The sequence below is a fragment of the Hesperophylax consimilis genome, chromosome 30 (assembly GCF_061612785.1).
Source record: "Hesperophylax consimilis isolate HC1 chromosome 30, BYU_Hcon_1.0, whole genome shotgun sequence".
Taxonomy (NCBI): domain Eukaryota; kingdom Metazoa; phylum Arthropoda; class Insecta; order Trichoptera; family Limnephilidae; genus Hesperophylax; species Hesperophylax consimilis.
Window position 1 is genome coordinate 3,973,293 of NC_142865.1, and position 26,974 is coordinate 4,000,266.

Here is a 26,974-nt window from a genome sequence, read left to right on the forward strand (position 1 = left end):
ATTTAAAAAATGTCCCCAAGTTGGCATTTTCTGTCCATATGCGCGCTATAGAATAAACGAGATGGCACTATGTCTTTCGTCGAAGTAAAAATTAGGTACCGAAGAAAGCTTAGGTCATGGCCGTGAGGGGGACAGCACGATGAATATTATGTTTTAAAGAGGTTGTGACATAAACATATGTCGGTTTTTCATTTTCCACGCTTGTCGTGGGCGGAACAATGGTTGTTTTTCAATTGTTTCGCACCCAGTATCTTTGAATACTGCGGACGGACGTTTCAAACTCTTATTTTATTTACTTTAATGTTGTGCACAACTACATTAAAACGTAATCTTCTAAAAATAATTTCCCGTAGGTAATTTGTATTTAAAACGCGGACCGACAAATTGATATAGATAATAATGTATGGGCATTTTTCACAATATCAAATAAAGATTGATTAATTGACAACGCCTGGATCCCTAGAGCCGCGTCTGCTAGCATATCAATTTCTCTATCACAAGAAAGAGATTCGAAATGCCCGGTCTATAAATTTTTTATATACAGTAGAACCCCGTTAATTCGAACCCCGATAATTCGAAAAAACGCGTAATTCGAAATTTTCGCCAAAAAAATTTCCGCTGAAAAATTTTTTCATACAAAATTTTTTTTAATTCGAAATTCGTTAATTCGTAATTCGAAATTTATTTTTGTCCGCACACGAAAATTTGTTCGTGTAATTCGAAAAAATTTGATTTTTGCGAAAATAAATCATAATATTTCGTAAATCTGAATCTAAAAGACAGCCGTGGCGGTAAAATGCCGAAAAATGTATTTTTACGTGGTTATACATCGTCCTATTTAATATTATTATTTTGTAAATCTCAATCGATTTACACTGGAATGTCGTACATTTTCAAATTTATTTCGAATATCCGAGTTTGAAGGGCCGAAAAAATACGTTTTACGCGGATATATGTCGTAGTTTTACGAGTTTACACCAAATATCTGAATTTAAAAGGTCGGCCGCGACGAAACTCGGCCGCGAAATTTCGATTTACGCGTAAATGTATCATATATTTACGAATTTATTTCGAATATTTGAATTTAAATGGCCCGCTGAGACGAAAATCGGCCGCGAAAACTCGATTTACGCGTAAATATATCGTATATTTATGAATTTATTTCGAATATCTAAATTTTAAAGGAACCGCCGCGACGGAAATCGGATGCAAAATTTCAATTTACGCGGAAATATATCGTATTTTTACTAACTTTACTTCGAATATCCGAGTTAAAAAATACGGCGCGACGGAAATCGGCCGAAAAATTTCGATTCACGCCGAAATATGACATATTTTTACGAATTTACTTCAAATATCTGAACTTAAAAGGCCGGCCGCGACGAAAAACTGCCGATAAAATTCGATTTACGCGGAAATACATCATATTTTTACGAATTTACGTCAAATATCTGAATTTAAAGGGTCGGCTGCGACGGAATACGGCCGCGAATTCTCGTTTTACGCGGAAATATATCGAATTTTTACGAATTTAAATTCGGATATTTGAAATAAAGGGCCAGCCGCGACGAAAAATTACCGTGAAATCTCGATTTACGCGGAAATATATCGTATTTTTACGAATATCTCAATTTAAAGGGTAGGCCGCGACCGAAATCGGCAGCGAAATCTCGATTTACGCGTAAATATATAGCATTTTTACGAATTTATTGCGAATATCTGAATTTAAAGGGCCCGCCGCTACGGTAATCGGCCGCGAAAATAAAGAAATAATTGGTATTAATACGAATTTACAACTAAAATTCCACCCGAATTTGAAGAGGCGGCCGAGAAAATCGATTTTCGGCGTTTTTTTTTTTTTTTTTCATGAAATTTCGAATTACGTGGGAATTCGTTAATTCGAAATTTGATTTTTGATGTCCCGTGGATTTCGAATTAACGAGGTTCTACTGTATATGGTCGCTTGCAATGTCAATCGTGGGTGCTGACTGAGCTAACAGCTCATCGATCAAATGATTGAAACATGCTTTAAAAGTGACCTGATTGATCATTGGTGGTTTGTGATTGGGTCAAAATGAATGCTTCGATCTCCGAATGAATAGATTTTGTTGTTAGGTATAATATGTACATGTGATTGGTACTTAATTATCAGTAGTACAATTAATATTTGCAGTGAGTAACCCAGTACAATAAATAAATATAAACATTACCTGTGCAATGACCCCAGCATCAGGGGCGCATCTTCCCAGGAGGTCCACCAGAGTGCAGTAGAAGCACAAGATGGCCGCTCCTGTATCTATATAATCCTCATCTTCATCTGATTCTGGCATTGGGTGGCTGAATTCCAGTGTGATCTGTGAATTATAGCGTCCATGCTAAAAAGAGGTTTTGGTAATTATTACAATATGAAAATTTTGAAAAAGGTACCACGTTGGGCGCCACGTTTAATTTGCCAGATTTTCAATGTAAATTTATCATCAAAATAACCGCTTCTCTTTTCCACAAAATATAATATGTGTACGATATAAATGCAGATACTAACCTGCATGATGTCATCGACTCCACTGTGCTGCGTTTCGACAAGCTTGCGCTCTTCGGCGATCTTCTCCGACATGGTGTTGACCTCAAATGTCAACTATTTCACTTCCACATTCGTGTAAAGCCACGTTGGTCGTCAATCCTTCATACAAAGTGTGGGTACTAACCTGCATGCCATCAGCTCCACCGTGGTGCGTGTCGGCTAGCTTACGTCTATCTGCGATCTTCTCGGACATTGTGTTGGCATCAACGATGGCCCTGAGCAGACCCTCGCCTTCGCCTCGCAGTGCGGGGCCGAGGCACTCGGGCCGCCGGATCAGCAGGCGAATCACAAGGTTGGCGTTTTCCTCCACACTCTCACCGTTAACCTGTCGAGTGTTGATAAACATTTTATGCAGAACCGCAATAACCATGAAAATATTTGATAAAAAGGTTCCCATCCAGAGTTAGTGATGAAACCCGTTTGTTGTCGCCAAATATGTATATAAAAATATCTCGTGGCCCAAGGGTTGTGGCATACATATTTTAAAAATATACCACTGTCCAAAGCGCCAAGTGCGCTTATGTCATCAATCGGGGAGGGGGTCAGATAAGAGCCTCGAAATAAACTCTGTGCGACCAAACCAAAGAATCAGTCATAACTCCTCAACGGAAAGGGTAATATGAGTTATTTGTGCGTCGTCGTGTAGATCTTGAGGTTCTCTATAAGATGAGTTTAGCTAAAAAAATATAAATTAAGCCCAGTGACGAACAAAAGACGTTTGCAAAAGTTTCGGCAGTGAAGAGATACTCCATGTGATTTTGGAAATATTTGATAGCTATTGTGGACTATGATATAAAGTGTGAAAGATGTGAGTACTTACCCAAACGCAGAAACGCAGGAAATCTAAATACCGCTCTCCGTCGACAGGATCCCAGCCCAGGTCTGGGTAACCCTTCTCCACCAGCTCCGAGTTGGACTGCAGCCCGCATCGGGACAAGTAGATGGCTATCTTTTCTAAATAGTGCTCCCTGAAAGGATGTGGTCATTAGCGATGAATGTGCTCATTCACAATAGAATCGATGAGGATATTGATAATTTGTGATGATTGTGCTCATTCATGATAGAGTCAATGAGGACATTGATATTTTCATTCGTTAATAGCGATGAATGTGCTCATTCATGATAGAGTCAATGAGGACATTGATATTTTCATTCGTTAATAGCGATGAATGTGCTCATTCATGATAGAGTCAATGAGGACATTGATATTTTCATTCGTTAATAGCGATGAATGTGCTCATTCATGATAGAGTCGATGAGGACATGATATTTTCATTCGTTAATAGCGATGAATGTGCTCATTCATGATAGAGTCAATGAGGACATTGATATTTTCATTCGTTAATAGCGATGAATGTGCTCATTCATGATAGAGTCGACGAGGACATGATATTTTCATTGACATACTCCAGCTTGCTTCTTGTAATTTCATCGAAAATTGAAAATATACCATGTGTATGTGAAATGTACCGTGTGTATGAAATATATATGTGTGAATATGAGTGTTACCTCAGCGCCAGAGCCAACTCCGTATTCTCCATGAGACTGGAATAGGCCACGTCGAGAGGCGTAGACCCGCGCAAGGAGGGACGAGACAGCAGGATGTTGGAGTTCTCCAGGAGGAAGTCAAAGTGGTCGAACATGGCTCTCTGGTTCTGGCGACCGGTTCTGCAGAAGTAGCAAAGGAAGCGACAGCAGGCGACGACCATCTCGTGAGACGTGTCCTTAAAATAAAACAGGTAATGTTACAACATCCTTATTTACATATTTATGTAGGACTATCTTATTTCCCTTCATTATCCTTCAGGCTTCCAGTTTTGGACAAAGGCCTCCATTAGATTTCTCCAGGTTTTTAAGTCAGTTGATCTGACAACATGTGTCATTCACTGGGACGGCTAAATGATTAATAGATTGCGATGAATGAAAGACAATACTGTAGGCACATACGAGCGTGTAAGGTTGTCTAGTTCCTCTTCAGCATTATTAAAAATTCACTCAAATTAGAAAACATTAATTGAACATCGTGAAAAAAATGACTTTTTGAAAAATTTATGAAAAATTATGTAGAATCTTTTTTGTAATGTGAATACTGCACAAGAGTCCCAATAGCTCCCAACCATCTGGAGTCAGTGATACCAGTGGCGGCTCGTGACTTTTCAGTGAGATAGAGTGCTAAGTTTGAAAAATTCTACATTAATGATGTTGTTGAAGTTGAAAACGATTTTTATATTTTTTCCGAAATAGATTTTTTGTATGAAAATTTTCAGAAAATTTCAGTTTGGCCGTGCGCCGCACGGATTTCCTGAAAATCTTCATACAAAAAATCAAATAAATGAAAAAAAAAAAATCGTTTTCAGCAACAACATCAATAATGCCATTTGTTGTAATATTAACACTCTAGTACACCCAAAAGTCACGAGCCGCCACTGAGTGAGAACATGGAGTCCACAATAACGGTATGCTGTAAGGCTGAAGATAGCGGGAGGGGAAGGAAATGGGAAAGAGGAAGGTGGGGAAGTATCTCGCTATTCAGATCTGGTCACCAAACACAGCTAAAGCCATTTCAAGCAACATTTCAATTCTGAATTGTCTCAGAGGATGACACTGAGAGTATCTTCCACTCTGGAATGTGCCACGAATATACTAAATCTTGGAAATAATCAAAATCAATATCAATCACCGTCTATTAAGAAACCCAGAAACTTTCCATATTCCTTTTCAACGAACCAACTTAAGGCAATGCCATACGTCGTGTAATATTTTGAATCGAGCCGCCATCAATAACACTCCTTACGTAGATGGCGATAAGGCTTAAATTCCCGCTTAACACCATCCAGCTATTTTGATTTAGGCAAGAAAAAAACATGGCCAAAAAGTGCCTTTTATTTTATTTTGTGGATGTTCAGGCATAAATATTTAAATGTTTTACGATCATTTTATAAATAACTTAATTTGCCACATTATACAATAAAACCATAACCGAAAATGGGTTCGTAAGTAGGAAATTTTGAACTTTAAAGCAGTTTTCATACGTCTTATAAATTATTTTTTTCTGGGCTTATAAAAAGACTTATCTAAAAAATACTTGATTATTTCAAAGGCCAAGATGTATTCTACTCGCAGTATTTAATTAAATCATTTCTAGGCGACCAAATTTTCAAACTAAAAACACATGATTTTGCATTACTACGTATGGCATCGCCTTAACCTTCTCTAAATCCTCTTGTGAGAATGTATCGACTATACCAAACCCACTGTAGTGGCAAGATTCCGGACATGTTCAGTGATAATCCACAGAACTTTACAAAATTTCTTGAATCTCTTGTTTTTACTTGATCAAAACATTATTGTCTCTGTTAATTTTCATTGTTAACTGTCTGTTAAGTGTATAATAAATAAATTATATATTCAACCTTTTCCTTGGCGACAGGCTGGCCATCTTGATCTGGTGTTGGTTGCGCCTGAGCATCGCTCTGCGCTTGCGCTCTCCTGCCCAGCGTGTTCATCATCACGGCCATCACGTTCTCGTGAACCCTCAGCACTCTGGTAGCAAAAAAACAACAGGTAACATCTGATTCATGTTTCAAGTAATAGCGAATTTGTTAATGAAAATATCAATAATTGATTTAAATTTTATTTAAAATAATGGAGGATGAATTACCTGATGAGATCTGGGTGTTGAAAGAAGGTGTGGTTGTTGACCAGTTTCCTAAAAGCAAGACGAATGCATTTCAAATTTGACATTCACTCATCTCAACAGAAACCAATTTCGTGTTGTAGTGCAGCTTCTACGCACAATACAAAGAATAGTTTATGTTTGATGCATTAGTCTTGACTGACTAGAGCATTGGTTGTCCCTAAGGCTGCGTATAAACAATACAAAAAATGCACGAGCCGAACCGCAAATGGTGCGAAATGCAGCTTCCAGTTGGTTCGTTCCTTTCCTATGATTCGTGCTTGCGGTTTTTTCTCCTGCTTATATGCAGAATAAGATTGTCCATCATGTATAGATCAGTCAAGTATGATGGTATCAGTTCGTTCAGTACCTAATGCATCAATGGACATATTACTGTGAATTATTTTCCGTCTTACTTCTGTACTACTCACATCTCACTGACTAGCTTACTGCTCAAACTACATCTCACTGTTCGCCTTGCATCAACTCAATCCTCAATATTTTAACTTACGACAATCTAGTCCTCATAAGTTCCTCTTCCTCCTGACTCATCTGCATAGGCAGGGCTCTGATCTGACTTAACCCAATCCACATATTGATGACTCCTTTACATCTTTACAATCAACATCTCATTGACCAGCTTATTGCTCAATCCACATCTCACTGTTCGCCTTGCATCAACTCAATCCTCAATATTTTAACTTACCACAATCTAGTCCTCATAAGTTCCTCTTCCTCCTGACTCATCTGCACAGGCAATAGAGCTCTGATCTGGCTTAGGCCGACCCACATCTCCGCCACGTCCTTCTTTGTCTTCGCATTTATGACGTAGGTTTTCTCTAAAGCGCGAATCAGCTCTCCAACTGCATCATACTGCCTTACCAACAAACTAGAACAAAGAAGATAATAATAATCATATACAGGGTTTTCCAATAAGAGTTGTTATTTTGATATTCAATCGTAAAAGATCAATGGTTTCGTTGCTTGTGTGGTACGTAGCGCCGTCTTGTTGAAAGTAAACATTGTCCAGATCAATACCATCCAATTCCGGCCATAAAAAATCATTAATCATCTCTAGATAGTGCAATCCATTCACCGTAACTGTTGCTACAGCCTCATTTTCGAAAAAGTAAGGTCCAATGACTCCGCCGGACCATAAACCGTACCAAACAGTCACACGTTGAGGATAGAGAGGCTTTTCAACAATAACTCATGGGTTTTCCGAGCCCCAGATGCGACAATTTTGCTTGTTGACGAAACCACCGAGGTGGAAATGGGCCTCATCACTCAAGATGTTTTGCATTTGATTCACTCAAGTGAATTTTAATAATTTCAATGCGTTGTTGAAGCGTGTATCGTTCCATTTGTATTAATGGCGTAGTTTCTACTTGTCAAATGTCAAAAAATGACAGCTTCAAAAGTAACATCTACCGAAATAGCGGGCTATTCAAAATAACACCTCTTATTGGAAAACCATGTATATTGTCACATATTTTTGGGGATTTAATAAGGATATGAATGCAGACGACACACTCACTGGCTGTTTAAGACTGACTGATTGACCGAGGTACCTCGACGTAGCCGCCTTATATAGAGCAAATGTGTTTGAGAACAAATCAACAAATTGGAAGTAGGTAGATGTAGCGTACACTGATGTTTCACTAGTAGGTTCTAATGTTCACTTTTTAAAGGTGTGTTGAATATTCGTTGAGTTGAGTTATCAAGGAACCGTTTTTCTCCCTTCTACATCATGGGTCTTGGAGAGAAATGTAAAACTCAAAATGTCCCTCCGCACCTCATCTCCAAAGATAACAAAGAAATTATTTCCTGCGTGCAGTCAAAATAAATAAAGGAAATGTCGGTAAAAATTCGAAATGCAGAGTATTAAAGAAATTTTGAAGCAAACCTGAACATTTCTCTGACCAGTTTAGGCGTTTCTATCTGCGACTCTTCAGCCCACTTGACTATGGTGGAGATCAACACCTTCCTGAATATTTCCTCTGGCGTCTTTTTGGCGGGAACCTCTTCTTCCTGTGGATGAAAAGAACATTGCAAAATATGTATATATATTTTTTTTGTGTTCACTAGTGTCGTCCATTCGTTAGATTTATCAAATAAGGCATTTAAAATCATTGAACATCATCAAACATACTATTATCGGTTGTCTGTGCTGTGCGTTAGTTGAGGTTCAATGAACTCAAATTTGCTTTGAATTTAAGTGTCATTATCAAAACAATTAGAACTGATTGTGTGGAGAATTCAGACAAGCGATAAAGTAGATACCTACCTACCCATTTGAAAATACTAATTTCGGTTATCTTTGGGTTAGTCATGCATGAAATCTGTTTCAATGAACTCAAACTAGCTTTGAATTTATGTGTCGTTTTTTAAAATTAGAACAGATGTGTGAGGAATTCAAAAAGGAAAATAAAGTGTAACTACCGGTAGTATGGTAATTTAACAGAAAATTAGTTTGATTGTGGCATTTTCAAAATTGGACCTGATTCGTCTAGAATTCAGTCTGTCGTGTGATTTTTGCTAGTAATATAATATTTTAACAGAAAATGATTTTAATTGGTGTTTCCAAAATTGGACCTGATTAGTTGAGAATTCAGACTATCTTATAATTTTCAAAATTGGACTATCCTATGATTTTCACGGGTCTGCACTAGTATATCATAAAATTAATTGTTAGTGTCATTTTCAAAATTGGACTAACCCATGGTTTTCACGGTCTGCGCTAGTATATCATACAATGAATTGTTAGTTTCATGTTCAAAATTGGACTAACCCATGGTTTTCACGGTCTGCGCTAGTATATCATACAATGAATTGTTAGTTTCATTTTCAAAATTGGACTATCCCATGATTTTCACGGGTCTGTGCTAGTATATCATACAATTAATTGTTTGTCATTTTCAAAATTGGACTATCCTATGATTTTCACGGGTCTGCACTAGTATATCATACAATTAATTGTTAGTGTCAATTTCAAAATTGGACTATCCCATGATTTTCACGGGTCTGTGCTAGTATATCATACAATTAATTGTTTGTCATTTTCAAAATTGGAATATCCTATGATTTTCACGGGTCTGCACTAGTATATCATACAATTAATTGTTAGTGTCAATTTCAAAATTGGACTAACCCATGGTTTTCACGTGTCTGCGCTAGTATATCATACGAATAAATGTTAGTGTCAATTCCAAAATTGGACAATCCTATGGTTTTCTCGGGTTTGCGCTAGTATATGATAAAATTAATTGTTAGTGTAATTTTCAAAATTGGACTAACCCATGGTTTTCACGTGTCTGCGCTAGTATATCATAAAATTAATATTTAGTGTCATTTTCAAAATTGGACTATCCCATGGTTTTAAGTCTGCGCTAGTATATCATACAATTAATTGTTGGTGTCAATTTCAAAATTGGACTATCCCAAGATTTTCACGGGTCTGCACTAGTACATCATACAATTAATTATTGTTAGTGTAATTTTCAAAATTGGACTATCCCATGGTTTTCACGGGTCTGCGCTAGTATGTCATTAAATGAATATTTAGTATCTATTTCAAAATTGGACTATCCCATGGTTTTAAGTCTGCGCTAGTATATCATACAATTGATTGTTAGTGTCATTTTCAAAATTGGACTAACCCATGATTTTCACGGGTCTGCGCTAGTATACAATAAATTCAAAATATCCACATACCTTTGGTTCATCTTCCAGCTCCTTGACAGCGTTGATAAAGTTGCACAATTTAGTTATCGTGCCAGGTTTTTCTACAATTTCTGCCAAAGCCTGAAAGTAAGGTAAAAATTATGAAAAACCAGTGAACACCGTAATGCTACGCTATTGCTAATGTCTTTGTCGGGCGTGTCCGACTTCTTTCACCATTCACTACTGTATACCACAATGTTACTGTTAAAAAACTACATTACATCGACTCCGTATCTCACTTCGGTGCGGAGATATTGCGTCAAGAATTCCTCGGGCATTCCTGACTTCTTATATCAAACCTTGACATATTCATTGAAATCAGCAGACTACTTTTAGAGCTTGGCGAGCCACCAGTCCTCAATTCTTACCATTTTGCTCAAATCCTCATCTATAGTAGTCCTTTCCCAGAGAAAGATCGTAAGTACTTACGTCATCGACGAACGTTCTTTTCCTTCTCATTAGCGATTTTCATAGAACGAAGAAAACTAGTAATGCCTTCCATACAAATTTGAATAGAAACAATGTTCCATTTAGCCCAATAGCTCAGAGCCCACTTGAATTTCATAAAAATAGTTTTATATTGGAAATTTAAGCCTTGATTAGGCAAATATTTGGATCACGCAACAAATCCACACGTCACTTATTCTTTTACTCTTTATTCTATGTGTGGTGAACGTATTTCTGTCGGTATGAAAGAGACAGGCATATCTGAGTGAGACAGCATGACCGCGACGTATAAAAAGGCATGTCTGTTGTAACTCGTCCTCTTTTCAATATCTACCTCTTATATTGTTCACTTGTACCAATACTTGTACTACCTATATAAAAATGCATTGTAACGGAGTACCTACATTCTTTCATTAAGAAGATATCTGGATGATCGGCACGGCGAATCACCACACTATGTTAATTATATATTCGCAAACTGGGAGAGGCTCAGTGCATTTTGTGGCTTACAATTGATTATACGCCCTTTATTTCGCCCTTTTACTGCATAATAAATTTATTTGTTGGTTGGGAGAATTAATACTCACGTCAGGATCTGGTTCTTGCAAGGCAGCCAGAGATACGTGCCCCATCAGGTCATTGTGGAACTCGTTCATACGGACTATCAGTTCCTCTCCACAGGGTATATCGTCGTCTTCAAGATGTTTGAAGCCTAAGCAAAATAGAAAACAGAAATTAACGCATTTCGACACCCGTAAGACGGGTAATACTAATTATTTAATAAACTGGTACTAGTAAAAACCTCAAGAGCGCTGTTTTAGGTGTAATGCTGCGTATACATTTGTGAACTAAAGCACGAGTCGAATCATAAATTGTGGGAAAGGAAAGAAGCAACCACAAGCGGCGTTTTGCGCCGTGTATATAAATGTATACATAGCATTAGGTATTATCAGAGCCTTGGCTCCTTGGCATATCGGCGTAAGCAGCAGACTGCTTCAATTGCACCTGCTTGGGGCCGATCCAACCCGGCTTAGAGGTGATGGTTTTTCCATTGGAAGTTCTTCTTTGTTTAAATTCGCTAAAGGACCCACGAAGGAAGAGTCCAGCTCTCCTCTTCACTTCCCCTACATTCCCCAAAGGCATTTAATTTTTCTGTTATTAAGGAAATAGAAGATCCACCCCAGCAGAACTTAAGAATGCTGGGGCAAGGTCTAAATACTCTGAGATACAAACTTGTACCTCTGTTCACCAGTGTCATTCAGCTTGAGCACGGTAACTCAAAACTTGACTTGGGATGGCTATTGCAGGACATATTTCCACTCCCTGAGTGATGGTTTCGCCATACTACTTACGCTGGTTTTAGAACTTCAATATGAGTTAGATTGTTCTATGCATTTTGTTAAATAACTTACTAAGGATGGCGTTCATTTGTTCTCTGGGAGGGCATCGGAATTCCCTAGTCTTTTTAGCAGCCACAGCACTCGGCAGATCGGACTGCTTGATTTCTATGTAACGTCTGAAAAAGATAAATACAAATTAGTCTTACCCAAATTCAGAGCAAAAGATAAAACGTAAGTGACCACCAAAGAGGATTCTTTAGAATAATCCCGAAGAATGAAGGAGCGTTAACTGAATCAAACATGAATGGCTGGGCGGTTTGGAGTTGAAAACCATTATAATAAACTGGAGGAAATAGCAGACGGTCAAACGGAGTACAAAAATTGACAAGAATAGTTAAAAAGGTAACAAATTTGATATATTGAAAACAAAATCCCTTTGAAAAATAAATGTAGAAGAATTTGTATTTATGAGTAATAACTGCTGGCGATTCATTAATTTACTTGCGGATTTAAAAATACTACTTTAATGGTAAGTTTTTAGATTCTCACGGCCAAAAGCATTTTTGTTGTTTGTTTTTGGGGTGTTATGCCGTGTTGCGCTAACTCCTTCTTTAGCCGACGTTTCGGACAGCGTTGCAGTGTCCATTATCAGGGCAGATCCGGTAGATCCGAAGATGTGATCCGGTAGATCACACATCTTCGGATCTACCGGATCTGCCCTGATGATGGACACTGCAACGCTGTCCGAAACGTCGGCTAAAGAAGGAGTTAGCGCATCACGGCATAACAACCCAAAAACAAACAACAAAAATACTTTAATGGTGTTTTCGAACTTCAAAAGAGCATTTGAAAGAAATCACGGAGAAAACGGAAAACATTACGGGTGCTCTTCAAGGAACGGTTCTAGGTCCTCTACAAATTATATTATTAAAATAAATAAACATAGCAAAATGATGGTATTTGTTGATGATACATTAGCATAATTTTGGATTCTCCCCATGACTGAAAATACAAATACATATAAGTAGAAAGAAAATCTCTCAATGGAATTAAAATGGATGAAGTCAATAAATTCCAAAAATCAGAGAACAATCTTGTCCAGGCTGTAGCCAGATCTGGATAGCCTGGTATTTCCCAACCTCCGTCTTTCCCAGCTCCTTCCCCTACTCACTACCTTCAACCTCACAACATACCCCAATTGGGGATGCCTTAGACTCACAAGGTTGCGAGCAGTTGGGACTCTTGTGTGGTACATACTCAGTCCAGTTACGCAGTGCGCTTCTACAATATAATAAATAGTTTCCCTCAAGCCACCGTAATACAAATATATAGTGCTTTATGCACACAGATATTTTTCAATTTGCTGTTTCGTATTACGTTTCTATGTCATTGTGTTTCAATATACTCTATTATATCCTTGACATATCAGGGAGTAGTAATTGATATATAATATACATTGATCACTGATCACTTTACACAATGTATTAACTTAATGAACGAAAAGCACACAAACTGTCACTTGTAATCCCAGAATAGCAATGGCCGGTTATTAAAACTGGTGCATACACATTTGCGCTCTAATTAGTGCATCCCTGTCTCACTCTTCCAAACTCACATACACTACATTCACTCTTTTATATATGGCAGACAAAGCACTACACTCTGCAGATTCTGCAGAATCGAACAATATTAATATTATTTATATAAGTATACCTCAGTTGATCAGTCTGAAGATCACCCACAAAGGCGAAACTGAATGCTACGATGGACTCCACGCGGTGACGTAGTTGAATATCGTTGAGGTGATGAAGCAGATAACACATCTGCAGTTTGGCTCCCTCGGCCATCTTCATGTGTAGCAGGCCCTTGCGGTGTTCGTCTTTGCCCTCTGGAACCACGAAATACCCCAAAACAAATTAAATATATATTTTCTGATGTTATGTACTCCTCTCAAGAGCACCCAGTTTGAAGACAGTGGAACTATATTGTCACACGATTGGGCAGCGTTAAGAGAGATAAGGTAGGGACTGTAGAAAAGGATAAATTAATGCGGTTCTTGAAGAGAATTAACATTAACTACTGTGGGCTGGTGTTCCACTCGTATCCATCGAGTACAGATTCAGCATTCCTACATTGCGTTTATGGATTATAGATGGCAATCAGTCTGTTAACAATGGATTGTCAATCAGACGGAGTACCCTTCTTTGCACAGAAACAAATAAGTTTATCAGGTGTTGTGTCAAGGTGTTTCAAAATATGTACAACAGTAGAACTAAGGCGCTGCAAAAAAGCGCAATACCTTTGCACGAAGATGTCATCTCCCACCCGGCATGCCGCTTGAAGTCCCGAAAGCCCTTCTGGGCAGAAGGAGAGAGGCTTCTCCGATTACCTCTCACCCCAGAATATAGGTGGAAATTTGAGTGGCAACCGGCCAAAGTGGGAAATGCCTATCTCATACAGGACCCCACTGAGAAGCATCCTGGTATGCTCACATGATGCACAGATGGGGCCTTAAAGAGTCGGCGATGAGCGAATGTGGTGCAGTGCAAACTACCGAACATGTGGTCAACGAATGCCCGCTCCATTCATTCCCCGGCGAGATTGATGAGGTTCACATGGCGACGCCTGATGCCCTAGAATGGCTCGCAGACCTACATGTCCCCCTCTGACCCCCCCACATTACGAAAGAAGTAGAACTAAAGGCAATGTGAAGAAGATTATGTTACATACCTCTATCAAATGATGGATCCCAAGTCTCAGGGTTGGTCATGATGAGAAGTTTTTCTACATCAGAGTCGCACATCATTCCCACCAGCAGCAGACGATCTGTGAGCTTCAACAATGGCCTGAAAACAAGAGCTTTTAAGAATACATTTCATTCGACGCATTGAGAAATATGGATAAAGTTAAAAAAACAAGTGTTTTTGAGTCTACGTCGTTGTGAAAGTAAACATTGCATGGAACAATACAAGAAAAATGTTTCTGACAAAAGCAAGATTTGTAGAGCTGGGACTGTAGAGCAAGGATGAAAGATGGTCGACTACCATAGAGGCCTTCTTTATAACTTTAAGTCTGCAGGACGAAGGAGTGTCAGGAAAAGTAGAGTTAAATGTAGCTGGATGGTGTGGAGGACAACGCGCCGCATCTTAGACATGAGGAATTGGAGGGAGATAACGGGAGTCCAAAAGGATGTCAGACGTTTCCTGAAGATGGTCAAGACTCTCAAGGGTAGTAGCGCCGATGACAATTAAGGCAAAATAAAACAAAAGTTGGAAAAAGCAGATGAAGTTATTATGGTCTATGTCCTCAGAGAGAGGAGTGAACACCGGTCTTGAAGAAACTCATGCTATAGGAGAGAGGAAACACAGAGGTCAGTAAATTGTTCCACAGCTGACCTGCTGAACTCAAGAACAAGCCACAAATCTCAACCGTGTACAAATGTTGGACGCGCGTTTGGTATATTACCCGACAATCCACGGTGCCGAAGGGATCAATGAGGCTAGTTATTCTGAGCGTCTTCGATTGAAATACCTGTAGAACAGCATTCTCAACTGCATGCCCATGCTCTAAAGATTGCAAATCCTTTTGTTAAGATAGGGAATCTATAAAACGGACCACCCATTTCTGCACAGAGTCAAGTGTTTTTCCAAGTAGTTCGGGGCTCCAGTCCAGATGTGGCTGCTAAATTCAAAAGTGGGGTATACTTGTAATTTGTAGTTGTGTACTATTAAAGTATCTGATATAGTATCTAACGCAACGCCCTTGAGGTATTTACTAATGCCAGGCGACGTTTGGCTCAACACTGACACTCCCGATTTGTACAGGGCCAGCAAACTGTGTATTATTAACTTAATACTCACACAAAAAGATTCTCATTGCTGCCTCCTACAGGATCCCTGTTATGGACCTGATTGATCTCAACAGCCTCTGCTAAAGCTGACATCACATAGTCTCGGACCACATCCAGTGGGAAGTGGGGGGAGTACAAGTTGGTGATGCTCGTGATGTTTTCACTGTGGAAATATACGAATTATAGCAACAAATTTTTGTTTTATTATTTTGCATGCACTAATGTTTCAACTTACTGATGTTAATTTCACTGTAACATTTTTGACAGTGTCAGATTTTTTATGTATCTCAATGCCAACAATGTCAGCAAAGAGCAACACATCGACATTGTCAAAGCAGTTGATTATGTCGTTAATGAAAACAAGAAATAAAAAGGGGCTAAGATGAGTACCTTGAGGTAAGCCAAAATTAGCAAGAAAAGATTTTTAGATCAAGAAAATTTTATTTATATGTACAAACAACACTGTGACTTTGCCAAATATCAACAACAAACCTGCAGAACTTTATAAAGGTACTGGGCTACTGTTGAAAGAATGAGGTGATACAATGGATCTATGGCCTGAGTTCCTACAGGAACAATGCGAAACGCCTTCGAAAGTATAATATTATTAAAGAACACCGTGAGAATTGGTAGAAAACAGCTTTACTCACGCAATGTCCGTCATCTGCATCTGGGGCCTAACACTCTCCGTATGAAGAGATCTCAGACTGTGCCGCATGTGAGGATCGTCATACAGTTCCTTTAACTCGGGGCCAAGTGGAATGATGAACTCATTCTTGCATACTTCCCTGTAAATAAAAATTAAGTCATTGTATATAATATAATGAATGTGTTAAATATACTTTATACACCATCTCTCACAGGATGACTGAAAATTCAAGCTTGTACATTACAGTATTCTCCACCTCCCTAGCGGTATATTAATAACAAATGTTAAATATGAGATCATCATCCAAAGGAAAGTTATGAAAACAAAGTTTTAAGTCTTGACACTGCAATGGGTCTTTATTGCATTAAACTAAGAGTTACTATTGATCCCGAATTCGATCCAAAAAAAGTTGTTGTTGACTTACATAGTTGTGGCATGAGATTCCAGATGCAATGCAATCAACAGGTCGTAGAAGCCTTGCCTCAAAGGACCAGACATGTACTCCGACTTGATGGCGTACAAAAGTTGCTTCTGGTCGACGTGGAGACATAAAGCGTGAGCAGCTCTGGGAAATCAATGATAAGTGGTAAACATGACAATTTAAGTTTTTTTGAAGAATAAGATGATAGTATATATGTGATGAGTTTTTGAATGTTCTAATCATTAAACAATGAGTTCTTTTGGAAATTTGACAGAATATCAACGTTTTAAAGACAAATTATAAAGTTTTGTCTTTGACATCTTTACAAAGCAAGAGAAAAATTCCCCATCTTTTGTCGAGTGTTGTTAGCAGTGATTTTCTGAGGGTCTTTTATTTAATAAACAACTCAAAAGTGAAAAGTGCTAAAAACCAAAGTGATGCTATATTTGGTTGACCCCTTACCAATGGAATATATCTTTATCTTAGTTGGACTTACCGGTAGTTACTTTGGTAACAAAGAGCGGCATACAACGTCAACGTATGAGCATGGAAACTGAGCAGTTTGTCCATCTCTATTAGCTCCAGTATGTCAATGCAGCGATCTTCCTCTGCGAGGAAAGGACAACAAATATTAACAAAGTCTATTCCATACAGTTTAAATGTAAATACTGAAAATTAAGGCTCTTGAAAAATAGACTTGTTTTTGAAACTAATATGTACAAATAAAAAAGTAATAATATTAACAAATTTGTAAGTAAAGAGTAGAAAAAACAGGAGGGTTCCCAGGATTGACCCTTGAGGAACTCCAGAACATTAAAAAGTTATTTGTTACCAGGGATGTGGAGGGCCAACATTGAGATGGCGTCTTCACAGAGCATGGACCAACCGCGGATGTCAGAGAGTTTCAATGCATGGACTAGAAGAGATTGATTCGGCACCTGAAACCAACAAATAATTATAAAAAAAATAACACTTTGTCTCATTGTTTGCTGGTAAAATTGTCTAGTACTATCTATGTGTTGATAATTCTATACTGTAAGTGTGTAGAGACTGGCTGTAAGTGACAAAGTAATTTTAAGCGACTGTGAGTGACTGTTAGTGTCCGCAAGAGATTGTAAGTGGTTGTAAGTGACGTAAATGACTGTAAGTGAATGTAAGTGATGACAAGTGACTTTAAGTAGATAACTGTAAATTGTAAGTGACTTTAAATGAATCGGGAGATTTTAAGAGATTTTCGGAGATTTTAAGTAATGGTAATTGTATATTCCGCTTACCCTGGCCCACTGGTGCGGCTTCAGACACTGCACCTTCAGTCTGGGCGGGAACTGCGGTGTGGCGTGCTTGTCTCCAGTAGGCAGAATGGCTGCGCTCAGCGGTAGGCCCATGGACGTCCTGCCCAGTTCGATCTGCAGAATTTCCTTTGACGTGGCTTCCACGAAGATAGCTGGAAAGAGCTTCGTCTCTGGCTCCATCTGGAAGATCAGAAAATTTGCTTAATAACTAATTAATTATGTTCACAGTCATCCAATCACTTCATGCAACTTTTCCGTTGTAAGTACTTACTCTGACATGACTGGACTAAATCATTTGGTTTACTTGATAATACCATCATCATCGTAACATATTGCCCATTTTCAGCAAATTTTTACGCCAATGATGCTTTTCTGTCATATTATTTTACCTTCAAGATAACAATATTTTTTTTGTCCAATTCCAAAATCGTAAACTTTTATAACATTGTTGACCTATAATAGGTTAAATTTTTATTTTTTGCTGGAGTCCCTCAAGGGTCTGTTCTGGGACCACACCTGTTTATACTTTTCATGAACGATATTGCATCCATTATTTTAGTCAATCAATTTATACATAACGGACTAAAATATATTTACCTCCACACAGAATACCCAAAGATGATACACTACTATGTTGAGTTAATGTAAAAAAAAATGCTGATAACCTCAAACTAAATAGGAAAAATTAAATATTTTTGACTGCCTTTTGAGACGATTACAAATTTGGCCAAAATAAACAATTCAACTTTCAGTTTACCAAAGTGTGAATACCTTTTTTATAGGACCCTTCCTGTTTAAGGTAAATTATGTGCCTATATTCCTATATATCATTGTTTAAAAGTCTACCACATTCCACCTAAACTTGTTGGATCAAAATTTAAAATCAATCCCTACTCAAGAATTACTTGGTGCAAATAATCTGACCTTGAATTTGTGACTGGTCTGCTTTCCTTCGCACTGCCACGTGATGTATCCGGTGGCGACATCGATAAAGCAGCCAACGAACATGCCTTGAGAGGCGCCCTTGCCCGTAGCGTCGGCCATAACCTCGTTGTAGAGCTCGTCAGCGCGTACCATGTAGCAAGATTGTCGGTCCACACTGTAACATATATAGGGGTAATTAAACAGTGGTATAGGCTTCTAACTTTACTTCACAGCTGCTTGCAACCACCCAGAGCAATTGGGGTATGTTGTGTGGGTGATGGTTATAGGGAGGAGAAGAAGATGGGATAGTTGAATACAAATACAGGTTAGATAGTTTCTAAATTGACTACAGTGGTCCCAGAGAGATGTCGTAAGTATGTGTAGATGTCTTGTGTGAAAACGAAAAGGACAGAAGATAATAGAACGATGACATCACCTGCGACCTCTCTCTGGGACTATTATTTATTGTTGTGTTATAGTAGTTGTTTGACAGTGGATATTGTTAGTTGGGGGACGCTACGTTACACGTCTGCTACATCTATTGAATCTAATCACCCACATCAATAAAATGATCGATAGAAAAATTGTCACATGTTAAATATACATTTATTATTAAGAAAAGTAAACAATATCGTAGGTTCATAGCTAAAATGTTGGCTTTGAAATCATGTTGGTAATATTTAAACCAAATTACGGTATTCCTTCTACTTTTCTGCTATTATTTATCAAAAAATACTGGCAAGAGAGTAAAATGCTTTAATTATTTTATGTTGTTATATCAAATAGCTATGGAAAGTACCCATTTAGAATCCTTTCTTATGAAGAAAGGTGTAGTTTTTTTTCCTGTACAAATGGTTGAAAGCCAAAATTCTTTCCGTAAATGAGTAAAATATAAAAAATAAGGGAATAATAACAGTCAGGAAAGGAAAGACGTTTGGGAAGAGACGGAAGTATATAAAATGTTTTGGAGTGCTTACTGGTCTAAAGGCCGATCGTAATCATCCACGATGACCACGGAGGTCTTGCGCACCTTGCTCTGGTTAAACTCCTTGGAGTAGTAGTGATATTGCGTGGTTACCCATCCAACATAAACATGGGTTGGGTCCTGTCCAGGGAAGATCCTGATAAATAAATAATAATAAATAAACACAATCATTTAAGGCATGTAAAAGCATATCGATGAAGAAAACTTTGTAATACAATAAGTGTACAGAGAATATAAATAAAAATATCAATTTGTGCCTTTTTTTATTATCTTATTTAATCTTAGTCTCACCTGACGCCGTAGAAATACTCGTTCATAAGCTTCAAGCACTCAGCATCGTAAATCTCATTTCCAATCATCTCCACTCCGGTGCCGGAGAGAGCGTTGGTAGTCATCTGTTTGCGGGCACCATCGGGTACGGGAGGTGGCTGGGTTGCCAGATTGGACTAAAAGAGAAAATAGCAACACTTATTACACTAATACAATTTATAGAATGTGAGAAACGAGTCTCCCGCAATGAGGAAACAAATAAAGCTACCTGGGAGATGCGTATCTGAGGATTGACCCGCGACATGGTGGCCTGCTTTGAGGGCGGGCGAGGTCGCTCAGGTGACACGTCTCCGTCTATCAGCATCTCCGGCGTCTTGGATTTTCCGCTCTTGGCGCGATCACCGCTCTCACCGCGTTTCCGCGAGAAAAATCTATAAAGACAATTAACAAAATTAATAAACTACTCTTCATAGATAACACAAGTACAGGGTTTTCCAATAAGAGGTGTTATTTTGAATAGCCCGCTATTTCGGTAGATGTTACTTTTAAAGCTGTCAATTTTTGACATTTGACAAGTAGAAACTACGCCATTAATAAAAATGGAACGATACACGCTTCAACAATGCATTAAAATTATTAAAATTCACTTGAAATCATCTTGAGTGATGAGGCCCATTTCCAGCCCGGTGGCTTCGTCAACAAGCAAAATTGTCGCATCTGGGGCTCAGAAAACCCAAGAGTTATTGTTGAAAAGCCTCTCTATCCTCAACGTGTGACTGTTTGGTGCAGTTTATGGTCCGGCGGAGTCATTGGACCTTACTTTTTCGAAAATGAGGCTGGAGCAACAGTTACGGTGAATGGATTGCGCTATCGAGAGATGATTAATGATTTTTTATGGCCGGATTGGATGGTATTGATCTGAACAACGTTTACTTTCAACAAAACGTCGTTACGTGCCACACAAGCAACGAAACTATTGATATTTTACGATTGAATATCAAAATAACACCTCTTATTGGAAAACCCTGTAGATCTCAAAATGCTGGCAGATGTGCTTTGTAATTGCTGACAGTAATTGGAAATGTACAATATGTACATTGGGCATGTTTGCTGTAAACCTTAGGGCGGCCACACCTTCAATTATTTTAACCGTTTGTGGAAAAAGCATCATTTTTCTAAGGCGTCAAGAGGTTAACTAATATCAAATACTGTAGACTCTAGAGAAAGTAGAGATCGACTCTTCTCTACTTACTATGAATATAGATAAAATATGCATGTATTATATATATTAACCTTCCGGAAGAAATTCTCTAAACGATAGTGAAAACCCTATCAAAATCAGTTGCATTGTTTAGAAAAACTCACAAACAGACAGACGAGGATAGCTAAGTTGTTTTATACTATTTAGAGATAATACCTCCAACTTCAGACATTTCCCATAAATTCTGATGGAAATATGCTACACTAGCTCCTCCTAGCGGCACAAGTTGGGAGGTTTGATTTACTTTCATACGTTTTTATGGATTTTATGCCATGAACCTAAAAATCCCTGGACGGAGCAATTCGAGAGCAATTTGAAGCTGCTGTGTGTAGGGGAAGATGTATGAAAAATGCCAAAACCTACATAATTTTATTTTATAATGACATATCCCATTCCTTGTCTCATCAAACACCCAAAAATATCATAAACTGTTAAAACTACATTAACAACAGAAAATTAAATTATAACAATTTCAAAAGTTTGTCATACAAGATGGCTGCCAGGAAATTTCCCTTCACCCTATATTTGGCTTCAATTTCATTAATTCAAAATTGCACAAACGCTTTGTCCAGGGCTTTTTAAGTCCATGGATTATGCCATGCTACACTAGCGCCTCTAGCGACCAGAGTTACCAGCCAATACAAGTAAATACTGCCAATATTTTACTGGAGTTGGACATTGTTATTAATACTCGTAGAGTATTTGCTAATGCCAATGATAGGAGCTCAAAATAAGATTCTTCGTTCACAGGCAAATAAGTGTGTCAGAATTTCGAAGCCAATTTCAATTCACTGATTAAATTTATGATTTAATAAAATTCTCCAACATTAGCCCAATAATAGCCAAACCGTTGTCAGCAGACGGCATTGAAAAAATTGATGGCAGCGTTGCGTACAGCACAATCATCGTTGCTTGGTGTTTGGCAGAACTGACACAAGTATACTTGAAGATGTGTGGCCGGCCTTATGATTTTGAGTTGAATAATTTACTTACTTGAAAGGCGATCTTCCCCTGGTCTTCTCTTTCTTATCGTCCTTTCCCTCAAGGAATCTGGACATTTCCATTTCGCTGTTGGACCGGGCCATGCCGTTGGTCATTCCTAGAAAGAAATAGTAAATTCATTAACATTATTGAATTATTTCCTCAAGATTGACATAAATAATAGGTGTCGTCTTCTTGCAATTACTACAACTGCATTATTATTTCACATGTAATTACTGTAATCATTTAGCAAAAATGTTACTTTATTTTTATTTATTTATCAATTTACGAACTGGCTGGCTTATGAATAGTTAGTTCGTGAATAGATGATTGAATGAATGAATAAATATATACACTAGCTTTAATGTGTCGCATAGATATTATGTTAATATGTACAACTACTACCTAGTATGTACATATAAACTTAACATTTTTCGTCTTTTTACCTTAGAAGTAGGCAAATTCTTATTTTCTTACAACAGGCTTAAACCTACAAACTATCATGTTTAGATTTGCTTTTTTTGCTTGGTTTTATATGTCAAATGGTGAATGTTATATTATTGCTTTAGTATTCTATATTTATAATCTTCACAATATTTTTTTATATAAACTATGTAAAATGGCTGACCGATCGCCCTCGATTTAGCAGGCCACGACAACCTGTCAAACGCAGTATATTTAATACTGCCAATAATTATTTCGTTAACTTTCTAACTCAAAGGCCTCATACACTATGTGTCGTATTGTATCATGTTACTGCTGCCACTACCTAGCATTTACATATAAACTTTACATTTCTTATTAACTAATTTAAGTCTGTATACCTTAGGAGTAGGAATATTACCTACAATTAATTATTGTATGCTTCTACTATTTACTTGCTGTTATAATATGTCAAATGGATATGGTTATACAATGTATTTTTACTATTACTTTTGTGAACTTACAATCTTCAGAATATTATTTTTTTATGAACTATGTATGTAAAAGACCAATGGGCGTATAAATAAATAAATAAAATAAATAAACACAATCCTAAATAAGTAATCATTAACTACGGAACAATTAGTTATACTAATGACTGGTCGGTGGCTGTGTTGACATCGCGTTTGGGTCAGTGGCGGCCAGCTAATATGTGCTCCCGAGCGCCGAACAACCAACAAGATTTCCGACATGGCTAATCACAATACGAAACTCGGTTCGGTTATAATATCTCATTCAAAAGGTACCTACTTATTAAGCGCGCTTAACTTGCAGACCGACTTTGACTTGTGACTATGTTCGTAGCAGTTCGTTTTCGATTGCGATCCAAAATTTAACTGCTTTGTCGCATATTCTGTGGAACAGTCGAAAGCGTGGGTCCATACCATTACATACTATTCTTTGCAAATAATACCATATCAAGAACGGCGTTCGGAGTTTTACCACCACATCAGAAGGAACGGTTTATTCAGTAGAAAGTTAAACTAAAACGCGTATGTTTGATATTATTGTCGATATCGTTGTTTCAATTTACCATCTGCTATTTTTCAGCGAATGTTACGCTTCTTCGATACAAGCATACAGGATAAAACTTGTCATTAAGAGATTAGTGATGGTCAGATTACTTATTATCAGTTCAGTCAGTACTCGCCGTTGCCAGGCATTGTCTCTTGAATTTAAAACTTTTCTTACTCTGAGAAAGTTTTGAAGTTTAATTGCAGGTTTTATCGATCTTGTATATCAATTATTAATAAGGCATATCAATTGCATGTTATACTAATTTATGATTACTTTTGTGTTTGTTCAACGTATAAATTAAGAATGAGTTTGAATGTGGAATACATTAAGAATAATAGGTCGAGTTTTGAAAACAAAGTGATAATAAAAAATGCCGGTCCACCTAAAACCTGAACTGATAATAAAATAAGAGTGCAAATCTGGATCGAAGAAGTTTACTCGATCATTTAACAAAACAATGTATAACAAAGCTTGTAGCTCTGTGCATGTGATCAATTGAATAGTTTATTTTGTTTTACGTGTTTAATTTACGATGTTGATTCAGTTTGGACAATCAGCGGTGTTACTGATGTAACTCACCTTTCTGAAAAAATCAAAAAACATAATTCTTATCATTTACATTTACAAAAAGTTTTGAGCTTAAAGGTTTTACGAAAAGTTGACATCAGAATGCAATTGGATTCAGGCTACCGTGCCTAAGGTAAACACCATAATGAGCTATTTAATAAAAATCGATACAGGTCAAATTTCCCAGAACATGATTTCAATGTGACGCTTAAAACGTATGACTTCCTAAATAAAGTTCAGTACCTAAAAGGTAAACTCTGTGCAATTTACGCCCGCGACGATTTTTCAAAAGCTAACGGCGCTTTATCAATTTTACAACTTTTTTATAGTACTTGTTTATTAGAAGACTTTCCCGAGACTGTGAAATTACTAAAACTTTTGCACCATTCGTGACCTTTGGAATGACCTCAGTTGAAAGCTAAAGATGTTTCTCAACGTTAAAAAGAATAAAATCTTTTAACACGTTGAGCCAGGACAGACTGAACGCACTATCAGTGTTAAGCATTGATAGAGGTCTTTGCTAAACAAAATGAACAGAGAATAGAACTTCTTTATAAATAGGTATGTACCTTTATTTAATTTATTTTATGACTTAATGTTGTAATCCGGTGAACCCCCACATATTTTGACCACCGGCCGCCACTGGTTTGGGTCCCACCCAGGCGTAGTCTGTTCAATTCCTCGGTTTGCTAAGTCCTTCATCATAACACAAGCAACATTTTCCGCTTACTGTGGTGGTAGTAGGAGATTTTCAAATATTGTCAGGTTATTCGTAAGCCTGGAATGTCTTTGTTAACAAAAAATAGTAATAACATTATCGTATTATAGTAATAATCTTGGCTTATAAAGTATGGCAGGAGGTGGATCTGCCTATGCCATAGGTCACCCCAAGTGATTCGCTACGTTTGGTCACTTAGCAGAGGTGCTCGATTGTCACTTAGCAGAGGTGTTGGCGATGGATGCATCTGCTCAACAGCTGCGTGGTGGGCTCTGGCCTCTGACCTTTCCAATCGGACTCTCTGTCCTCCTACGTCCGTCACTCCATGATACACTAAAGACTTTTAGGCTTACTGTGGGATAATAAAGTTGTGAGTAAGCACTGGACGTTTTTGAAAGGAAAATTTTGAGGCACATCTTCGGACCGGTTCTAGAAAATGGATTTTGGCGCAGAAGTTATAACAATGAGCTCTATACTCTGTTTAACCTCTCAGAAAAGGACTTTTATTTACTTTGTGTTCCTTTGCGAACTGTCAAAACGCGGAAATTTTTGTGTTATTCACGAGTTTTGTTAAAAGCTCCATAACTCACGTTTTGGGAAACGTAGCCTCATTCTAAAAAATGTTTTGGAAAGATTATGAAATTCACTATCGTATTGTTTTGTTATACGTAAATATTTGCGTTTCTAAATATACATTTTCTGAAAACGTCAAAAATATGTAAAAATCGCTGACCATTATTTCAAAGCTGTGAAAAATGTACTTTTTTCTGAGTATCATAAAGAAATAACACTTTATATATTGAAGAAATATAATTAAAAACTATTGGTCACCTCAAAATATTAACCGTCCAAACTAAAATATTTTTAATAAATTATTTAAAAACGCAATAAATTACGAACGAACAAGCTGACAGATTCAATCGACTCAGAAAATGCACCTCTAGATTCCATAGATATTTTTGAATGCAGACGCGTAGCGTTATTCATTATCGATACTCTGTTTTTTAAATCATGGCAATCCGTATACTAGTGATGGAAATAAATCGATTTTTGTAAAATCTCGCGCGCTTACGTGAAAAGACGTACTAATGTCTTGACCGCTATTATCATATTTACGTCTTTTGACGTTCTAATGTTCCGAGTGGTTAAGGAGCTAAACGTCACAAAGTTCATAAAACTGGGAAGACTTCGGTGGCTAGGTCATATGGAGAGAATGACCGAGCATCAAGAACCAAAGTCCCTGCTGAGCTCAAGACCGATAGGCAGAAGGAGCCTGGGAAGGCCAAGGTTAAGATGGAGCGACAACGTCCTCAAAGATTTGTCTGCCTTGGAGCTTCGAAACTGGAGAGAGCTGGCGCGGGACCGAGATGAGTGGAGGAAGACTCTTGAGGAGGCCAAGACCCACCAGGGGTTGTAGAGCCAAAAGTGATGATGAATAAAGTTGTCAGTTTGACTTATGCAGTGTCAGAGTGAGACAGAAACAGCAAAAGGTTTATATACAGTAATGCATGCTCGCTCCGCAGCCACTCCGCTTTAGTAACCACAATATCCCTTGTTACTTGTGTCGCATATTTAAATAATTACTTAACACTTATCCTTGAACTAGCATTGGCGCAGCCCGTACTCTACACTTAAAATAACACTTACCGTTTTGATAATCGCTTCGACTCATAGAACCTTTCCGAGGAGGTTTAGTAGGCTGGCGACTGAGACGTCCACTTCCAGAGGGCGGCAGTTGTTCCTCGTGTTGTTGTTCATCGTCATAAGTCCTGTGCATACCTACATACAA

The 26,974-nt window shown here is 37.9% G+C and overlaps 1 protein-coding gene across 15 annotated transcripts in view; it reads right to left on the minus strand.

Moving 5' to 3' along the window:
* The window catches only part of RyR (Ryanodine receptor), a 298,251-nt gene that overhangs the window by 101,259 nt on the left and 170,018 nt on the right, over window positions 1-26,974 (minus strand). For 9 of the 15 annotated variants that reach the window (XM_089649709.1, XM_089649710.1, XM_089649707.1 and 6 more), the window contains 25 exons: window positions 26,833-26,964; window positions 22,413-22,518; window positions 20,427-20,589; window positions 20,180-20,334; window positions 19,881-20,024; window positions 18,904-19,078; window positions 17,962-18,159; window positions 17,520-17,625; window positions 17,184-17,295; window positions 16,691-16,831; window positions 16,268-16,405; window positions 15,628-15,780; window positions 14,498-14,613; window positions 13,481-13,655; window positions 11,840-11,943; window positions 11,015-11,139; window positions 9,972-10,061; window positions 8,164-8,288; window positions 6,964-7,146; window positions 6,243-6,290; window positions 5,995-6,124; window positions 4,091-4,305; window positions 3,402-3,549; window positions 2,706-2,906; window positions 2,211-2,375 (listed from right to left, as the gene is read on the minus strand). In XM_089649709.1, coding sequence (XP_089505835.1) covers window positions 2,211-2,375; window positions 2,706-2,906; window positions 3,402-3,549; window positions 4,091-4,305; window positions 5,995-6,124; window positions 6,243-6,290; window positions 6,964-7,146; window positions 8,164-8,288; window positions 9,972-10,061; window positions 11,015-11,139; window positions 11,840-11,943; window positions 13,481-13,655; window positions 14,498-14,613; window positions 15,628-15,780; window positions 16,268-16,405; window positions 16,691-16,831; window positions 17,184-17,295; window positions 17,520-17,625; window positions 17,962-18,159; window positions 18,904-19,078; window positions 19,881-20,024; window positions 20,180-20,334; window positions 20,427-20,589; window positions 22,413-22,518; window positions 26,833-26,964 — 3,548 coding nt within the window. The remainder of the gene's footprint in view (window positions 1-2,210; window positions 2,376-2,705; window positions 2,907-3,401; window positions 3,550-4,090; window positions 4,306-5,994; window positions 6,125-6,242; window positions 6,291-6,963; window positions 7,147-8,163; window positions 8,289-9,971; window positions 10,062-11,014; window positions 11,140-11,839; window positions 11,944-13,480; window positions 13,656-14,497; window positions 14,614-15,627; window positions 15,781-16,267; window positions 16,406-16,690; window positions 16,832-17,183; window positions 17,296-17,519; window positions 17,626-17,961; window positions 18,160-18,903; window positions 19,079-19,880; window positions 20,025-20,179; window positions 20,335-20,426; window positions 20,590-22,412; window positions 22,519-26,832; window positions 26,965-26,974) is intronic. The other 6 variants (XM_089649715.1, XM_089649711.1, XM_089649716.1 and 3 more) reach the window with 1 other exon arrangement.